Source organism: Ranitomeya imitator, chromosome 5, assembly GCF_032444005.1.
Source record: "Ranitomeya imitator isolate aRanImi1 chromosome 5, aRanImi1.pri, whole genome shotgun sequence".
In the NCBI taxonomy this organism is placed as follows: domain Eukaryota; kingdom Metazoa; phylum Chordata; class Amphibia; order Anura; family Dendrobatidae; genus Ranitomeya; species Ranitomeya imitator.
In genome coordinates this window covers 257,146,587-257,166,263 of record NC_091286.1, presented here as the reverse complement: position 1 = coordinate 257,166,263, position 19,677 = coordinate 257,146,587, and the positions used below count along the sequence as shown (strand labels likewise).

The following is a 19,677-nucleotide window of genomic DNA, read 5'->3' as shown; positions in this document are numbered from 1 at the left end:
CCTTTTCTCTGTCCTCTGATGTGCGATCACAACGGAGGACAGAGAAATTAAAAGGGAAATCGCGTTTTTGTTTTTTTTTTTTTTTTTTTGCGATCGCCGGTAAACTGTTAATTACCTGTGATTGCAAAAGCGGGGTTGGTAAATAACCCCCCGAATCATGTTCTCTGGGATCTCTGCCACCCCCGGCAGCCGAGACCCCGGAGAAAATCTGAAAAAAAAACATTACATACTCACATTCCTGTCGCGTCCTCTAGTGTCAGCTTCCCTGCACTGTGTAAGCGCTGGCCGGAAAGCAGAGCGGTGACGTCACCGCTGTGCTCTGCTTTACGGTCCGCCGGCGCTTACACTGGGGGACGCAGGGAAGCTGATGCTGAAGGACGTGACAGGAATGTATGTAGTGGTTTTTTTTTTTTTTTTTACTTTTACAATGGTAACCAGGGTAAACATCGGGTTACTAAGCGTGGCCCTGCGCTTAGTAACCCGATGTTTACCCTGGTTACCAGTGAAGACATCGCTGAATCGGCGTTACACACGCCGATTCAGCGATGTCAGCGGGTGATCCAGCGACGAAATAAAGTCCTTATCATTCCCCAGCGACCAACGATCTCCCAGCAGGGGCCTGATCGTTGGTCGCTGTCACACATAACGATTTTAACGATATCACAAAAAGCAACAATATATGGGGATAGGGGAAAATATGTGTAAGTGGGTTAAGAGCTGGCTCAGGGATAGGAAGCAAAGGGTGATTATTAATGGAGCACACTGACTGGGTCGCGGTTAGCAGTGGGGTACCACGGGTCAGTATTGGGCCCTCTTCTTTTTAACATATTAATGACCTTGTAGGAGGCATACAGAGTAGAATTTCAATATTTGCAGATGACACTAAACTCTGCAGGGTAATCAAGACAGAGGAGGACCATTTTATATTACAGGATGATTTATGTAAACTAGAAGCTTGGGCTGATAAATGGCAAATGAGCTTTAATGGGGATAAATCTAAGGTCATGCACTTGGGCAGAAGAAATAAGATGTATAATTGTGCTTAATTGTAAAACACTGGGCAAAACCATCAATAAAAAAGACCTGGGAGTATGGGTGGATGACAAACTCATGGATCGCCCCCAGAGTAGGGCAGTGGGGTACTCAGCACTGGGTCCTGCGGTTCGGGGGATGTCACGGAGGCTGACCTGGTCCGTGGCCCTCAGGGGTGTCCAGTAAAAGTTTATATATGGGCAAGGTGCAGTAAAGAATGAGGAGACAGGTTTGCAGTCTTTTTTACCTTGTTTACTGAAGACTTCAGATAGTATCCTCAGCCCAGAGCGCCAGATGACAGGGCAGGCAGAGTCCGGTCAGTCTGAAGGCAATTCCAGAGTCCCCTTATCCAGGTGGGAAATCGGTAGCCTTCCTTCTAGCGCCTGGGTGTTGTAGTACCTCCCTGCTGAGCTTCTCGGTAAGGTCCTCACAACTCTTGTAGATGTTTTATGTTGTTTCTTCTTCTGTCCCCCAGATGGTGTGGATAGGACAAACCCGTATGACTGATGGCCTGGGGCTTGTTTATAGGGACCCTAGACTCCTCGACCCCCACGAGTTGCCACTGTGTCTTCTTGGGTATAAAGGTCGGACAGCCAACCTTGAATTGACTGTCCTGCCAGTGTCTGGAGCAAGGCTTAGAGACAGTTACTCCCTCGGTGTTCCCGGCTGCCGGCTTCTGCGTCTCAGAAAGGAGCAGCTGGTTCCTGGCTGATCTCCCTCTGGTATTTCTCTCCGGTGCTCTGCTTTCCTGCACACTCTGCAGTATGTTCACCTTTTAGTGTCTTTTCCGAGGAGTTGCAGCATGTCATGCCAGCAGAGCTCCTCTCCTTCTCACTGCCTGACAGGAACTGAACCCTTTTCCCTCCAGATCAGGATGTAAGTAGGGAAGTTCACCCTAAACAGGCTGAGCTCCCCCTTCAGGTCTGGAGTGTGAACAGGTTGCATGTGTGTGGTACCTGAATGTGGTTGTCTTTCATTGCCTTCAGACATAACATCACTTCTCCCCTGAAAGGATAATGACATCACTGCGACGACCAGGACACTGGGGCGCCGCACTCACATTTAGTGGCCAGTGTCAGGCAGCTGCTATGAAGGCAAACAAAAAATAATGGGATGCATTAAAAGAGGCATAGATGCTCATGAGGAGAACATAACTTTACCTTTGTACAAGTCACTAGTTCAACCACACTTAGAATACTGTGTACAGTTCTTGTCTCTGGTGTATAAGAAAGACATAGCTGAACTGGAGCGGGTGCAGAGAAGAGCAACCAAGGTTATTAGAGGACTGGGGGGTCTGCAATACCAAGATAGGTTATTACACTTGGGGCTATTTAGTTTGGAAAAATGAAGGCTAAGGCTAGTTTCACATTTGCGTTTAAAAACGCAGCGTTTTAAATACATCCGCAGGTGGTGAAAAAAAACGCATGTAAACGCGTGCAAACGCTGCGTTTTCTAGACGCATGCGTTTTCGCATGAGGTAAAAAAAAGCCGCGTTTTTACGCATTTACATGCATCTTTCCTGCGTTTGTGTTTTTGATACACATGATGAGAAATTTCACGAGAAAAATCAAGATCCAGACACCGCCAATGGGACTACAGAGGGCGTGTGACATGACTCTATGGACCAAAATATGGAAAAATTGTAGCTCTCAAAATGTGGTAACGCAATCCTAAAAAATCAACTAGAAAACCCACTACAAATAGAAAGGGTTAGGGTTTGGATCCCTAGGGTTAGGGTTTGGATCCCTAGGGTTAGGGTTTGGATCCCTAGGGTTAGGGTTTGGATCCCTAGGGTTAGGGTTTGGATCCTTAGGGTTAGGGTTTGGATCCCTAGGGTTAGGGGTAGGGTTTGGATCCCTAGGGTTAGGGGTAGGGTTTGGATCCCTTTATCACCTTGATGGTGGGGGGTGGCTTATCAGTGTGTAGACTTGTTTTTCTCTATTGAAACGCATGCGTTTAAAAACGCAACCAAACGCATGTGCTTAAAAATGCATGCGTTTACATAGACAGCAATACGTTTTTTTGCAGCAAAAAAATGCCTCTAGAAATTACTACATGTTGCACTTCCGCAACAAAACGCAAGCATAGAAACGACGCATGCGTCATCAAACGCGGCCAAACGCGTACAAAAAAACGCATGCGTTTTTAATGTTAAATATAGGGGAAAAAACGCATGCTTTTTTTGTGCTAAAATACAGCTGCAAAAAACACAAATGTGAAACCAGCCTTAGGGGTGATCTTATGTATAAATACATGAGGGGACAGTACAGAGACCTTTCTAATGATCTTTTTAACCGCTTTACCCCCAAGGGTGGTTTGCACGTTATGGACCAGGCCAATTTTTACAATTCTGACCACTGTCCCTTTGAGGTTATAACTCTGGAATGCTTCAACTGATCCCGGTGATTCTCACATTGTTTTCTCGTGACATATTGTACTTCATGATAGTGGTAAAATTTCTTTGATATTACCTGCGTTTATTTGAGAGAAAAAAAAAACGGAAATTTGGCGAAAATTTAGAAAATTTTGCAATTTTCCAACTTTGAATTTTTATGCAATTAAATCACAGAGATATGTCACACAAAATACTTAATAAGTAACATTTTCCCGTCTCCCATAACAGCACACCTGAGAGAGGGATCCGCCCAGTCGGGACAGGAAACCTACTGAAATAAAAGGGCGGTACCTCTCCCTCGCTTCAGTTGGGTTTCCTGTCCTGATGGGAACCCCTTGTGCTGAAATCATGGCGGCATTTTTAATTTTTTTTCTTGATTGAAGATCCACTTACCCACTCCTGTCCCGGCGGACGGCGCTACCATCAGCCTGAAGGCCGGCATACAGGAGTCATGCCGGCCTTCAGGCTGATGGTAGCGCCGTCCGCAGATCCTCCAGGCTCTTGCGCACGTGCGGGCGTCGGTCCAGCGCAGTCCGGACTCTGGGGGCCATTCTGCGGCTGCCACGCTGCTCTCTCCCCCTCTCTGGGCGACTTCCGGCGCGCGACTGGCGTCCAGCGCAAGGCACGCTGGGAATGGGCATGCCTGCGTGACGTCAGAGCGGCGCGCCGGATCCAAGATGGCGGCGCCCATGGAATGAACGCCGGTAACAGCATATGCTTCCAGGCGGTGTGCAGGAGAGGGAGAGGAGCGATATAATTACCGGAAGAGGCAGAGAGCACTATGGAAGACCCTTTATTAAGGGGAGGGCTGCACAGAACGTCGCTCACCTCCATACAGATTCCAGAGATGGAGGATTGTATGGATCAGCAGCAGCAGCGGTCATTACAGCAGCAGCAGCAAGCAGAGCCCTTATCAGGTGATACACCAGCTCACCAGCGCGCTAAGAAAGATGGCCGCTCAAGTGGAAGGAGCGGCAGTCGTCCTAGTCAGACGTCTCGGGACTCTTCAGCCTCCAGGAGGAATGTTCCCTTGCTCCTAGTCCGCCTCAGAGTCCGGCATCGAGGAAGGCTAGCTCCAAGACAAAGAATAAGGAATGTGCCCTCTGTAGAGTTCCGTTGGCAGTCCAGTGGCAGAAAAGTCTGTGTTGATTGCATCCAAAAGACTATCCAAGAAGAGACCCCTGACTTTGCCTCTAGCCTTAGAGCAATAATCAGAGCCGAAGTACAAGACTCTGTAAAAGCAGCCCTTAACCCTGCTGTTCTGTTCGGTCTGGGGAGACCTATTTTGAACTTTGGTATTTTTTGGGGTGTTCAAGATGCGGTTCTGAAACTTGTGGTTGATTGACTTAAATGAGGATGGGTCGGTCGGCCACGGGTTTCAGAGCCGCATCTTGAATATTTTAAAGAATATTGAAGTTCAAAGTCGGTCATTTTTGACCAACAGAACAGCAGGGTTACGAAAAAGGGTAGTAAACACCCAGAACCAGTTTCAGTTTCTGAGGTGTCTCTTTCTGACGAGGAATGTCAGGAGGAACCGTTATCTCCCTGCTCCTCTTCCCCGAAGTCCTCTGGCTCCTCTTCTGATAGTGATGTTGGGGGCCGTCCGTGCTTTCTTACCGAGAACACGGACAAGCTAGTAAAAGCCGTTAGAGCTTCAATGGGCCTAAAAGATGAGAAAGCGGCCAAGTCCCTGGAGGACATAATGTTTGGGGGTCTAGAGGAAAAGAGAAAGCGCACCTTTCCAGTTAATTCCAGAATAAAGGCCCTTATAGAAAAGGAATGGAGGAAGCCAGAAAAATCGGGTAATCTACCCTCGGCTTCTAAAAGACGTTACCCCTTTGAGGACAAAGATTCAGAGACATGGGATAAAGTTCCGAAAATCGATTGGTGCGGTTGCTAGATCGTCTAAAAAGTTATCCCTTCCCTTAGACTCTGGTGTGTTAAGGGATCCCTTAGATAAAAAAGTGGATGGGTTCCTAAGGCACACCTGGGAAGAGACCGTAAGGGGCTTAAAACCAGCAATCGCAGGGACCTGTCTCTCGCTCCCTTATTGTCTAGCTACAGCAGATAGAGGAGCAACTGAAGTCTAAAGCCCCGAGGGATGAAATTTTAATGAATGTAACTTTGGCTAAAGGTGCTGCTGTCTTTGTAGCGGATTCTTCAGCAGACTCCGTAAGGCTGGCAGCTAGGGCCGCAAGTTTATCCAACGCGGCTAGACGTGCTCTCTGGTTGAAGGGGTGCCCGGGTGATTTACCTTAAAAAAATAGACTCTGTTCTATACCGTGTGACGGCCATTTCCTCTTCGGTCAAAAGTTGGAAGACATTTTAGAGAAAGCAGGAGTTAGAAAAAAGGGATTTCCTCGTTTTTCTGTGGACTTTAGAAGGCCTTATTTTCGGAGGGGCAAATTTAGTAGGGGCCGCCCCCCGGGAGATAGAAGAAGGAATTGGGACTCCAGAGACGGGAAGGGATCTGGATATATGTTTAAAGGTCCCTCAACATCAGCGAAAAAGCCCTCCCAATGACGCCAGGCCGGAGGTGGGGGGAAGGCTTTCATCTTTTCTCCCAGCCTGGGTAAGCATCTCCCCCAGTCATTGGACTCTAAAGGTCATCAAACACGGCCTAAAAATAGATTTTGTTTTTCCACCGCGACAAACTTTTGTTTTAACACCCCAAAGAAAAACCCCGGAGGAGCAGCTAGCTTTGGAGACAGAGGTACTGGAGCTGGTATCAAAACGGGTTCTGGTGGAAGTCCCGGGGGAAGAGCAGGGAAATGGTTTTTACTCCCCTCTTTTTTTGATAACGAAAACCGGACGGGTCTCTGAGAACCATTGTCAATTTAAAAAATCTAAATCGGTCAGTAGTAAACTGCTCCCTCAAAATGGAGTCGGTGAATACGGCGATAAAACTCTTGTTCCCAGGTTGCTTCGTGGCAGCCATAGACCTAAAGGACGCCTACTACCACGTCCCAATTCATCAAGACTACCAAAAATTCCTAAGAGTAGCGGTTTATGTCCAAGGTTGTCTCAGGCACTATCAATATGCTGCCCTGCCATTCGGCCTATCAATAGCACCGAGAATTTTTACCAAGCTAATCAGAGGTCATGTCCTTCCTCCGCTCTCAGAACGTGGTTATAGTTCCGTATCTGAACGATTTCCTTATAATAGGGAACTCAGCAGCACATTGCTGGGCACAAATAAAACAAGTCATAACGCTAAAGCGGTTGGGGTGGAAAATAAATCTTGCCAAGTCGAGGTTGACGCCGGAGCTAGTTAAGTCTTTTCTGGGTTTAGTTCTGGACTCCAGGCGCCATCTTGCAGCCTGGAATTTGAGAGGGCGTTATTGAGTAGGCAGGGTTTTTCACCAGGGTTAGTCTCCACCCTGTTGAAAAGTAGAAAGCCAGTTACATCGAGGATATATGGCAGAACATGGAAAAAGTTTCTGGATTTTTCAGGGCAACCTTTGGGAGACAAGGCTCCTGTAGGTACTATTTTAGAGTTTTTACAGGCGGGTTTACAACTAGGGTTGGCAACTAATACGCTCAAGGTACAAGTGTCGGCATTAGGAGCCTTGTATAATTGTAATCTGGCCTCCAATAGATGGGTGTCCAGCTTTATAAAATCCTGTAGTAGATCTAGACCAGTGGTAATTCAGAGGGTTCCTCCATGGGATTTGAATCTGGTGTTAGAGGCTCTGACTAGTGATCCATTTGAACCTTTGCAGGAGTCATCAATAAAAATACTCACTCTTAAGACAGTACTTCTGGTAGCGTTGACATCAGCCCGTAGGGTGAGTGATTTGCAGGCCCTGTCTATCTCCCCTCCTTACACACAGATATTTGACAGAGTAGTGCTCAGACCAGATCCGGCATATCTGCCGAAAGTAGTACTTAAGTTCCATAGGGGTCAAGAAATTGTGTTACCCTCTTTTTGTGATAATCCCAAGAACCCAGGGGAAGAGAAATTTCATACACTGGATGTAAGAGCTATTTTGCAGTATATATCTTTGACTAGTCAGTGGAGGAAGGATCAGTCCTTATTTGTAGCTTTCCAGGGTAGCCGGAAGAAATATGGGGTATCCAAGGGTACTATTGCTAGGTGGATTAGGGAGGCCATTTCCTTGTCCTATGCTTCTCGTGGTGCCCCGATCCCTGAAGGCATCAAGGCTCACTCCACCAGAGCTGTGGCTACTTCCTGGGCAGAAAAAGCAGAGGTATCGATTGATCAGATATGTAAGGCCGCTACCTGGTCCTCACCGTCTACTTTCTTTAAACACTACCGGCTAGATCTATCCTCTTCAACTGACCTTACCTTTGGTAGAAGGGTGCTGCAAGCGGTGGTCCTTCCCTAAGGTGTTTCTTCTCCAAAAATCTCTCAGGTGTGCTGTAATGGGAGACGGGAAAACACCAAGGTTACTTACTGGTAGCCGGTTTTTCCGGAGCTCATAACAGCACCTGTATATACCCACCCTTCTTTTTTTCATCCTTTCGGTGCGCACTTTTTAGTTGGGTGTTATTTGTTATTATGATGTGGTGGTAGATTGCCATGTGTACTAACCAAGGGGGCCTCTCATGCTCTGAAACCCAACTGAAGCGAGGGAGAGGTACCGCCCTTTTATTTCAGTAGGTTTCCTGTCCCGACTGGGCGGATCCCTCTCTCAGGTCTGCTGTCATGGGCTCCGGAAAAACCGGCTACCAGTAAGTAACCTTGGTGTTTCCCACATGTCTACTTTACATCAGCACAATTTTGGAACCAAATTTTTTTTTTTTTTTTGTTAGGGAGTTATAAGGGTTAAAAGTTGACCAGCAATTTCTCACTTTTCCAACACCATTTTATTTTAGGGACCACATCTCATTTGAAGTCATTATGAGGGGTCTATATGATAGAAAATACCCAAGTGTGACACCATTCTAAAAACTGCACCCCTCAAGGTGCTCAAAACCACATTCAAGAAGTTTATTAACCCTTCAGGTGTTTCACAGGAATTTTTGGAATGTTTAAATAAAAATGAACATTTAACTTTTTTTCACAAATTTAATTCAGCTCCAATTTGTTTTATTTTACCAAGGGTAACAGGAGAAAATGGACCCCAAACGTTGTTGTCCAATTTGTACTGAGTACGCTGATACCCCATATGTTGGGGTAAACTCCTGTTTGGGCGCATGGGAGGGCTCGGAAGGGAAGGAGCTCTGTTTTACTTTTTCAACGCAGAATTGGCTGGAATTGAAATCTGATGCCATGTCGCGTTTGGAGAGCCCCTGATGTGCCTAAACAGTGGAAACCCCCCAATTATAACTGAAACCCTAATCCAAACACACACCTAACCCTAATCCCAACGGTAACCCTAACCTAAAAAATATAATTCCTGTAATTCATACCATGTGGATACACGTACACATAAACACAGTATGAATTACAGGAATGATCTATTTTACATATATTGAACTAACAGATTTTGCGGCAATTTAAAGTATATATTCATACAATTTCAATGTATTTTAAATAGGAGAAAAAAGTCTTGTGTGTTTAGCTGCAGCTTTTTTCAATGTAATTGATTGCTATGTCTGTGATTGGTTCCTTGCTATATATATATATAAACCTGTTCATCTATACGGTATTAGTCCCTATGACTAAGGGCGCCGTGGTGCGCTAGAAACGCGTCAGGCAGAGAGGGTCTCTCTCTTTTTTTAATATTTTTTAAAATGCTCTAATAAATTTTGGATATTTTACTTACACTGGATGGATGTGCTGGATATTCCCTTTTCCTTTCTCCTATTCAGATGAATTAATCTACGGTACTTGGTAGCCCACATTCTCCCAACAGACTGCTGAGATGCTTATTAGCTTTTTTTTGTCACCAACATAATAAAGCAAAATATCAAATTTTCTTTTTCTCTATTTCTAAGGCAATTCTTTTAGAATTTTTTTTTATGTCCTAGTGGCCCTGTAATATTTTAGCAGCCACAATTAATTATGGTACATATTGTACATAGTCATGGTCAAAATTATTGACACCCCTGCAATTCTGTCAGATAATACTCATTTTCTTCCTGAAAATCATTGCAAACACAAATTCTTTGGTATTATCTTCATTTAATTTGTCTTAAATGAAAAAACACAAAAGAGAATGAAGCAAAACATTGATCATTTCATACAAAACTCCAAAAATGGGCCAGACAAAAGTATTGGCACCCTCAGCCTAATACTTGGTTGCACAACCTTTAGCCAAAATAACTGCGACCAACCACTTCCGGTAACAATCAATGAGTTTCTTACAATGTTCTGCTGGAATTTTAGACCGTTCTTCTTTGGCAAACTGCTCCAGGTCCCTGATATCTGAAGGGTGCCTTCTCCAAACTGCCATTTTTAGATCTCTCCACAGGTGTTCTATAGGATTCAGGTCTGGACTCATTGCTGGCCCCCTTAGAAGTCTCCAGTGCTTTCTCTCAAACCATTTTCTAGTGCTTTTTGAAGTGTGTTTTGGGTCATTGTCCTGCTGGAAGACCCATGACCTCTGAGGGAGACCCAGCTTTCTCACACTGGGCAATACATTATGCTGCAAAATGTGTTGGTAGTCTTCAGACTTCATAATGCCATGCACACAATCAAGCAGTCCAGGGCCAGCGGCAGCAAAGCAACCCCAAAACATCAGGGAACCTCCACCATGTTTGACTGTCAGGACAGTGTTCTTTTCTTTGAATGCCTCTTTTTTTTTTTTTTTTTTTTTCTTTTCTTCTCTCCTGTAAACTGTTGATGCCTTTGCCGAAAAAGCTCTACTTTTGTCTCATCTGACCAGAGAACATTCTTCCAAAACGTTTGAGACTTTTTTAGGTAAGTTTTGGCAAACTCCAGCCTGGCTTTTTTATGTCTCTGGGTAAGAAGTGGGGTCTTCCTGGGTCTCCTACCATACAGTCCTTTTCATTCAGATGCCGACGGATAGTACGGGTTGACACTGTTGTACCCTCGGACTGCAGGGCAGCTTGAACTTGTTTGGCTGTTAGTCGAGGTTCTTTATTCAACATCCGCACAAACTTGCGTTGAAATCTCTTGTCAATTTTTTTTTTTTCCGTCCACATATAGGGAGGTTAGCCACAGTGCCATGGGCTTTAACCCCTTCCCGACCCATGACGCCACGTAGGCGTCATGAAAGTCGGTGCCAATCCGACCCATGACGCCTATGCGGCGTCATGGAAAGATCGCGTCCCTGCAGATCGGGTGAAAGGGTTAACTCCCATTTCACCCGATCTGCAGGGACAGGGGGAGTGGTAGTTTAGCCCAGGGGGCCTTCACCCCCTCGTGGCTACGATCGCTCTGATTGGCTGTTGAAAGTGAAACTGCCAATCGGAGCGATTTGTAATATTTCACCTATTATAACGGGTGAAATATTACAATCCAGCCATGGCCGATGCTGAAATATCATCGGCCATGGCTGGAAATACTAATGTGCCCCCGCAGCCCCCCGATCTGGCCGGTACACTGCTCCGGCTCCCCTCCGTCCAGTGCTCCGCTCCCCCCCGTGCTCCAATCACCCCCCCCTGCACTCCGATCCACCCCCCCGGTGCTCCGTTCCAGCCCCCCCGTGCTCCATTCCAGCCCCCCCGTGCTCCATTCCAGCCCCCCTGTGCTCCGTTCCACTCCTCCCGCGCTCCGATTCCCCCCCCCCCGTGCTCCGATTCCCCCCCCGTGCTCCGATCCCCCCCCCCCCATGGTCCCCCCCCCACCCCATCATACTTACCGATCCAGTCCGTCTTCTCCCTGGGCGCCGCCATCTTCCAAAATGGCGGGCGCATGTGCAGTGCGCCCGCCGAATCTGCCGGCCGGCAGATTCGTTCCAAAGTGCATTTTGATCACTGAGATAGATTATATCTCAGTGATCAAAATAAAAAAAATAATAAATGACCCCCCCCCCTTTGTCACCCCCATAGGTAGGGACAATAAAAAAATAAAGAAATTTTTTTTTTCCACTAATGATAGAATAGGGGTAGGGTTAGGGCTAGGGGTAGGGCTAGGGGTAGGGTTAGGGGTAGGGTTAGGGTTAGGGCTAGGATTAGGGTTTCGGTATGTGCACACGTATTCTGGTCCTCTGCGGATTTTTCCGCTGCGGATTTGATAAATCCGCAGTGCTAAACCGCTGCGGATTTATGGCGGATTTACCGCGTTTTTTTCTGCGCATTTCACTGCGGTTTTACAACTGCGATTTTCTATTGGAGCAGTTGTAAAACCGCTGCGGAATCCGCACAAAAGAAGTGACATGCTGCGGAATGTAAACCGCTGCGTTTCCGTGCAGTTTTTCAGCAGCATGTGTACAGCGATTTTTGTTTCCCATAGGTTTACATTGAACTGTAAACTCATGGGAAACTGCTGCGGATCCGCAGCGTTTTCCGCAGCGTGTGCACATACCTTTAGAATTAGGCTATGTGCACACGGTGCGGATTTGGCTGCGGATTCGCAGCAGTGTTCCATCAGGTTTACAGTACCATGTAAACATATGAAAAACCAAATCCGCTGTGCCCATGGTGCGGAAAATACCGCGCGGAAACGCTGCGTTGTATTTTCCGCAGCATGTCAATTCTTTGTGCGGATTCCGCAGCGTTTTACACCTGTTCCTCAATAGGAATCCGCAGGTGAAATCCGCACAAAAAACACTGGAAATCCGCGGAAAATCCGCAGGTAAAACGCAGTGCCTTTTACCCGCGGATTTTTCAAAAATGGTGCGGAAATATCTCACACGAATCCGCAACGTGGGCACATAGCCTTAGGGTTAGGGTTGGAATTAGGGTTGTGGTTAGTTGTGTGTTGGGGTTAGGGTTGTGGTTAGGGGTGTGTTGCGGTTAGGGTTGTGATTAGGGTTATGGCTACAGTTGGGATTAGAGTTAGGGGTGTGTTGGGGTTAGTGTTGGAGGTAGAATTGAGGGGTTACCACTGTTTAGGCACATCAGGGGTCTCCAAACGCAACATGGCGCCACCATTGATTCCAGCCAATCTCGTATTCAAAAAGTCAAATGGTGCTCCCTCACTTCCGAGCCCTGAAGTGTGCCCAAACAGTGGTTTACCCCCACATATGGGGTACCAGCATACTCAGGACAAACTGCGCAACAATTACTGGGGTCCAATTTCTCCTGTTACCCTTGTGAATCTAAAAAAATGCTTGCTAAAACATAATTTTTGAGGAAAGAAAACGTATTTATTATTTTCACGGCTCTGCATTATAAACTTCTATGAAGCACTTGGGGGTTCAAAGTGCTCACCACACATCTAGATAAGTTCCTTTGGGGGTCTAGTTTCCAAAATGGAGTCACTTGTGGGGGAGCTCCAATGTTTAGGCACACAGGGGCTCTCCAAACGCGACATGGTGTCCGCTAACAATTGGAGCTAATTTTCCATTCAAAAAGTCAAATGGCGCGCCTTCCCTTCCGAGCCCTGCCGAGTGCCCAAACAGTGGTTTACCCCCACATATGAAGTATCAGCGTACTCAGGACAAATTGGACAACAACTTTCGTGGTTCAGTTTCTCCTTTTACCATTGGGAAAATAAAAAAATTGTTGCTAAAAGATAATTTTTGTGACTAAAAAGTTAAATGTTCATTTTTTCCTTCCATGTTGCTTCTGCTGCTGTGAAGCACCTGAAGGGTTAATAAACTTCTTGAATGTGGTTTTGAGTACCTTGAGGGGTGCAGTTTTTAGAATGGTGTCACTTTTGGGTATTTTCAGCCATATAGACCCCTCAAACTGACTTCAAATGTGAGGTGGTCCCTAAAAAAAATGGTTTTGTAAATTTCGTTGTAAAAATGACAAATCGCTGGTCAAATTTTAACCCTTATAACTTCCTAACAAAAAAAAATTTTGTTTCCAAAATTGTGCTGATGTAAAGTAAACATGTGGGAAATGTTATTTATTAACTATTTTGTGTCACATATCTCTCTGGTTTAACAGAATAAAAATTCAAAATGTGAAAATTGCAAAATTTTCAAAATTTTCGCCAAATTTCCGTTTTTATCACAAATAAACGCAGAATTTATTGACCTAAATTTACCACTAACATGAAGCCCAATATGTCACGAAAAAACAATCTCAGAACCGCTAGGATCCGTTGAAGCGTTCCTGAGTTATTACCTCATAAAGGGACACTGGTCAGAATTGCAAAAAACGGCAAGGTCTTTAAGGTCAAAATAGGCTGGGTCATGAAGGGGTTAAACTTCTTGATGACACTGCACGGTAGACACAGGAACATTCAGGTCTTTGGAGATGGACTTGTAGCCTTGAGAAACCAAATTGTGAGGAAGCATGAGCATTCTCAAGTCCTCAGACGTTTCTTTGAGCATGGAGAAAAGAAAGACCAATGTGGTACACACAAGGACACAGGACCGAGGTTGAGTCAACTTTAATCCATGTCAACTGGCTGCAAGTGTGATTTAGTCATTGACAACACCTGTTAGGTGCCACAGGTAAGTTACAGGTGTTGTTAATTACACAAATTAGAGAAGCATCACATGATTTTTCGAACAGTGCCAATACTTTTGTCCACCCCCTTTTTATGATTGGTGTGGCATTTATATCCAATTTGGCTTTAGGACAATTCTTTTTGTGTTTTTTCATTTAAGACCTATTAAATGAAGATAATAACAAATATTTTGTTTGCAATCATTTTCAGGAAGAAACTGAGTATTATCTGACAGAATTGCAGTGGTGTCAATACTTTTGGCCATGACTGTATTGCAGAAGTTCCACTTTGTGCTGCACTGCCAGGGTTTCAGTAAAGGCTTAGGCTACTTTCACACATCAGGCTTTTTGTTTCAGGCACAATCCAGCAATTTTTTTGAAAAAACGGATCCGTGTTTTTTTTTTTGTTTTTTTTTTTTCCCCCCATAGAGTTGTATTAGTTCCACATTGTGCCTGATGGCCAGACATTTCATCTGTTTTTTTCCAGATTGGTCCAAATAGTCGTTTCTGGCGGACGGAGAAAACGTCCACTGCAACGTTTTTTTGTCCGGCGGAAAAAAACGCACAGTGACTTAATCGGCCAAAAACACATTAAACGGAGATGTGAAACACTGAATCCGACGGCCGGATTCGGTTTTCAAAGCATTTCCCATACAAATCATGTAGATTTCTCAATCATCCTCCCTCCTCCCCCCATCACCCTCCCTCCTCCCCCCAAGTGTGCATATGTACAGTCAGCCTTTTTGTGTGTTTTAAAGTGCAGGTAAAGATTGGCTAACCCGCAGTAATCATAAATTACCGATACCACAATGTGACACCACAATGCTGCCCTATTTGTTAAAAGTATTTCAGTGATGAGTTTCCTTTTCTGCTCCTGGTGACTGTTCATGTCTGAAGCTTCCCTTTGACAAATAAAACATTATTTTTTTTATTTTTTTTTTAATCATATACCAAAGTACATAGTTGTATCAATAAGACCTCACCCAATTATTGCTACCACTGTATATATACTGTAGTATGTGACACCGTCCTCCATCTTAAATAAGTCTTGATTGATTTTTTTTTTTTTTTTTTGTCTTGGGCTCTCCCCTCCCCCCATTTGTAGTCACTGCTTAGACTGATATCCTCATTGTACTTGGTTTTGCCCAAACATCCAGCCGTGTGGTGTCATTGCTTACTTTGTGGTGGTGGTTTGTGTCCGATTTTTTTTTTTTTTGTATGGCTATGCACTGGTCGATTTTTCAGGATTGTTCCCAGGAATGCTCCTGTCCTAATCAACTAGTGTAAACTTGTTTCCAACCATATGAACAAGTGTAATGGGACATGTACTTCTGAGAACAGCCTTGCTGATGATTCTGTTCGCTTTGGAAGAGCCTAACCAGACAAGATATAAATGACTTCCAATCAGCTTGCAAGTAGCTAGTCGGTGGATTAGTTGCTGCCACCTTGTCATGGCCTAAAGGCTCATGCAGACGTCAGTGGATCACAGCTGCAATTCGTGGACTGGCAGAGGGTCTCTAAACTGGAGCATGACTGCTTCACATATTTCTAGGAGTCTGTCATGCTTGGTCGGGAGACTCGCAGCTCAGTCCGTGCATTGCGGTCCATGATCAGACAGAGCCACCGACGCCTACACATGCCCTAGGGCCTAGACTGTGTGCAATAGGGTGTGTGGAAACAGCTCCATAATTAACATCAAAGACTTTTTTCCTTTTTTCTGTTACACGAACAGTTTCCATGTGACCTACTTTTCTACTAACCTATCTGCAGTTGGGCAGAAGCAATATCCTGATTTTCCCCTACTTCAGTAAAATCTGTAATGATTAACAACTTTGTACAGAACCTGCCTATATAAATAGTTGCACTGGTCCTTGATCCATGCTACTGGATTTTGCAGGGTCTTCTCACTCAGTATGGGTGTATCGTACAACATTCAAGAGTAAGTAATATGAATAGGGCTGAAAACCTTTGAGCACAAGAATGAGTGTCCCTGTAGAGCAAATAATGTGGTAGTTATTAGAAATGGAATATACAATCTTTACTGTCATTGAGCAAGAAATTACTGGATGTTTGTATGTATGTCTGCTATTGAAAGCTGACCATAAAGCAATATGGAAAAAAAATACATTTTTATAATGCTACAAATTGAAATTGCTTGATTCACCACTGTTGTGCATTAGGTTGTTTCAGTAATGCAATTCTTACGAAGAACTGACCGGTGCATCTGAAGTGTCGAGGAACAAACCTGAGTCTTGTATCAGACGTGCTGCCATCTGTAAATGTATTCCTGGCCCATTCTTCTCATTCTCTTATCTTGTAGGGTGGATCATCTGTACACGTTTTTTGTCCAATGGTCTCCTGAAGTTTACGGAAAAGATGCAAAAGAGCAAGGATTTGTGGTGGTGGAGAAAGATGAACTTGATATGATTGACAACTTCTTTAGTGAGCCCTCTACTAAAAGCTGGGAGGTAAGACTATGAAATCTTGGTAGGATTCTAAAAGATGTGACTGTCAAAATGTGTTCTAAAATTTGTAAGGAAATATTGAAATGTAGCTAGGAGCTGTATACCACCACTACATGCGCTATGTGAAGGATCATGGGAGCAAAGTACTGCAGTGCGCAGGTGCCGGGAAAGGTCAGAGGCCCGGCGCCTGCGCATTGCAGTACTTTGCTCTGCCCTCAACAGGTCAGTCAAAGTACACCGGAGCCGCAGCGTGAAGACAAGAGGACGTTATCCTATGAAGATGGGAGGCCCCGGACCGTGACGCCCATCGGACCGGACTGCAGCGGGACCGCCCCGGGTGAGCATAATCTTACCTATTTTTCTCATCTTTCAGGATACAGCGGGGGCTTATCTACAGCATTCCAGAATGCTGTAGATAAGCCCCTGATGCCGGTGGACTTAGCTCACCTTCGGTTTTGGGGGTGACTGGTTCCCTTTAACACCATTGCACATAGAAGGGGAAAGACTGGACAGACTTCCTTTAAGTCTGAATCAACAAAGACTAGTAGAATGGGCTCTGAATCAGATAGTAGTCCAGCAAATTTTGGACCTGTGGGACCTTCCAAACATAGGCTTAGTCACAAGCAGGCAGAACAGGAAGACAAAAAACTGTTTGCTAGGTCCAAGGGAAAATCCCCATGCCGTAGATGCCTTCCAGATTCCGTGGAACTTCGACCTGGTCTTCGCCTTTCCTCCAGTAATGATTCCAGCAGTGCTGAGAAATATCAGGGAGGACCAGACAAGGATAATTCTGATGGCCCCATTCTGGCCCAAAAGACTGTGGTTTTCATGGATGAGGTGTCCATCGCTGATCCATTGATCTTAGCAGAGATCCTGAATCTGCTCATCCAAGGTCTAGTCTAGCATCTGCAAAATACAGTCTTCTATTTGACAGCCTGAAATTTGAATGGTCACTATAGATTTAAAAAGGTACACTTTCTTAAAGCAGAAAATCAGTGACAACAAAAATGTATACTGTAGAACTTGGGAAAAGTTCCTGTCTGGGTGGAGGAAATTGGATTTAAATCTTAGAATTTTTCCAGAATGGAGTAGAGCTTGGGCTATTCACAAGCACTCTTAAAGTGCAGATTTCGACCCTAGGAACATTATCCATGTATTGTCTGCCAAGTTATTATACAATCAGGCATATTAAAGCTTGTGATGGATCTAGGCCAATCCATAGTCCGAAGGTGTCTCCCTAGGACTTGAACAATATTTTTCAGGAGTTGAATGAACCATTGGTGGGGTCGTCAATGAAATCTCAGAGCTAGAGAATCGTCTAAGGGGTGCTTCCGTCTGTCTTCCTGTCTGTAACGGAAATCCCGCGTAGCTGGTCGCGGCCTATCAGCGACAGGCTTAGTCCGGCCGCAAATTGGCCCTCCCTACTCCCCTCCTGTCAGCGCCAGTGTGTCGCCCCATCCCAGACACACTTTTTACTATTGATGCTGCCTATGAAGCAACAATAGTAAAAAGATATAATGTTAAAAATAATAAATTAAAAATTGTGCTATTCTCATCTTCCGACGTCCACCGATGCGCGCGATGCTGCCGCCAGCTTCCATTCCCAGTGATGCATTGCGAAATTACCCAGATGACTTGGCGGTCTTGAGAGACCGCTAAGTCATCTGGGTAATTTCACAATGCATCACTGGCAACGGAAACTGGCGGCCGCATCGCGCGCATTGGGACAGCTTCGTTGGACACCGGAGGGTGAGTATATAACCATTTATTTTAATAATTTTTTTTTTTTTTTTTTACAGGGATATGGTGCCCACACTGCTGTATACTGCGTGGGCTGTGTTTATATACTGCGTGGGCTGGCTGGGCTGTGTGCAACGTACAGTACATGCATATTCTCGAATACCCGATGCGTTAGAATCTGGCCACCATCGTGTGTGTATTATATCTATATATCTATCTTTCAAGACCATTCCAGTATCATTGACATCAGCCAGTAGCGTTGGTGGTATATAGGTTGTCAGTTAACCCCCAGTTTACACAGATATTTGAAGATGGGCTGGGTCTGGCCTTAAAACAACCCATCTTCCAAAGGTAACCCAAGAAATTGCATAGATGGCAGATTATTCTTCCCACTATTTGTAATGATCCTAAGAACCCAAAGATGGGAAAATTTCACACACTGTTAGGGACTAAGTATGTCCGTAACAGTGGAGGAAGAGCCAGTCAATGTCTATTTTAAAGGCTTTAGGAGAGGCCTTAGGGTACCGTCACACTAGACGATATCGCTAGCGATCCGTGACGTTGCAGCGTCCTGGCTAGCGATATCGTCCAGTGTGACAGGCAGCAGCGATCAGGCCCCTGCTGTGCTGTCGCTGGTCGGGGAAGAAAGTCCAGAACTTTATTTGGTCGCTGGACTCCCCGCAGACATCGCTGAATCGGCGTGTGTGACACCGATTCAGCGATGTCTTCACTGGTAACCAGGGTAAACATCGGGTAACTAAGCGCAGGGCCGCGCTTAGTAACCCGATGTTTACCCTGGTTACCATCCTAAAAGTAAAAAAAAACAAACACTACATACTTACCTACCGCTGTCTGTCCCCGGCACTGTGCTCTGCACTCCTCCTGTACTGGCTGTGAGCGTCAGTCAGCCGGAAAGCAGAGCGGTGACGTCACCGCTCTGCTTTCCGGCCGCTGTGCTCACAGCCAGAGCAGGAGGAGTGCAGAGCACAGCGCTGGAGGACAGACAGCGGTAGGCAAGTATGTACTGTTTTTTTTTTTTTTTTTTTTTTTTTTACTTTTAGGATGGTAACCAGGGTAAACATCGGGTTACTAAGCGCGGCCCTGCGCTTAGTTACCCGATGTTTACCCTGGTTACCGGCATCGTTGGTCGCTGGAGAGCGGTCTGTGTGACAGCTCTCCAGCAACCAAACAGCGACGCTGCAGCGATCCGGATCGTTGTCGGTATTGCTGCAGCGTCGCTAAGTGTGACGGTACCTTTAAAGTTTCAAGGGGGTATCCTAGCTAAGTGGATTAGGGAAACCATTAGATTAGCCTATTCCTTTACTGATACATCTGTCCCAGAGACTATAAAAGCTCATTCCACTCGGGCTGTTGCGACCTCTTGGGCACAGCAGACTGAGGTGTCCATTGACCAAATTTAAGGCAGCTACTTGGTTCTTTCCTTTTTGAACTTCTATAAACATGTTAGGCTTGATCTGTCCTTGTTGCATGAGCAAATAATAATCCTGCAAGGATAGCAGCAAGGATAAATGTTGGAAGAAAAATAAAATCTAACTTTTTAAATTAGGATCTTTAAAACAAATGGGACATAATCAAACAAAACAATCC

General features: G+C 45.2%; 1 protein-coding gene across 4 annotated transcripts in view; it reads left to right on the top strand.

Moving 5' to 3' along the window:
- Window positions 1-19,677, top strand: part of NCOA7 (nuclear receptor coactivator 7) — a 252,173-nt gene that overhangs the window by 198,270 nt on the left and 34,226 nt on the right. For all 4 annotated transcript variants that reach the window (XM_069726086.1, XM_069726084.1, XM_069726087.1 and 1 more), the window contains exon 11: window positions 16,185-16,332. In XM_069726086.1, coding sequence (XP_069582187.1) covers window positions 16,185-16,332 — 148 coding nt within the window. The remainder of the gene's footprint in view (window positions 1-16,184; window positions 16,333-19,677) is intronic.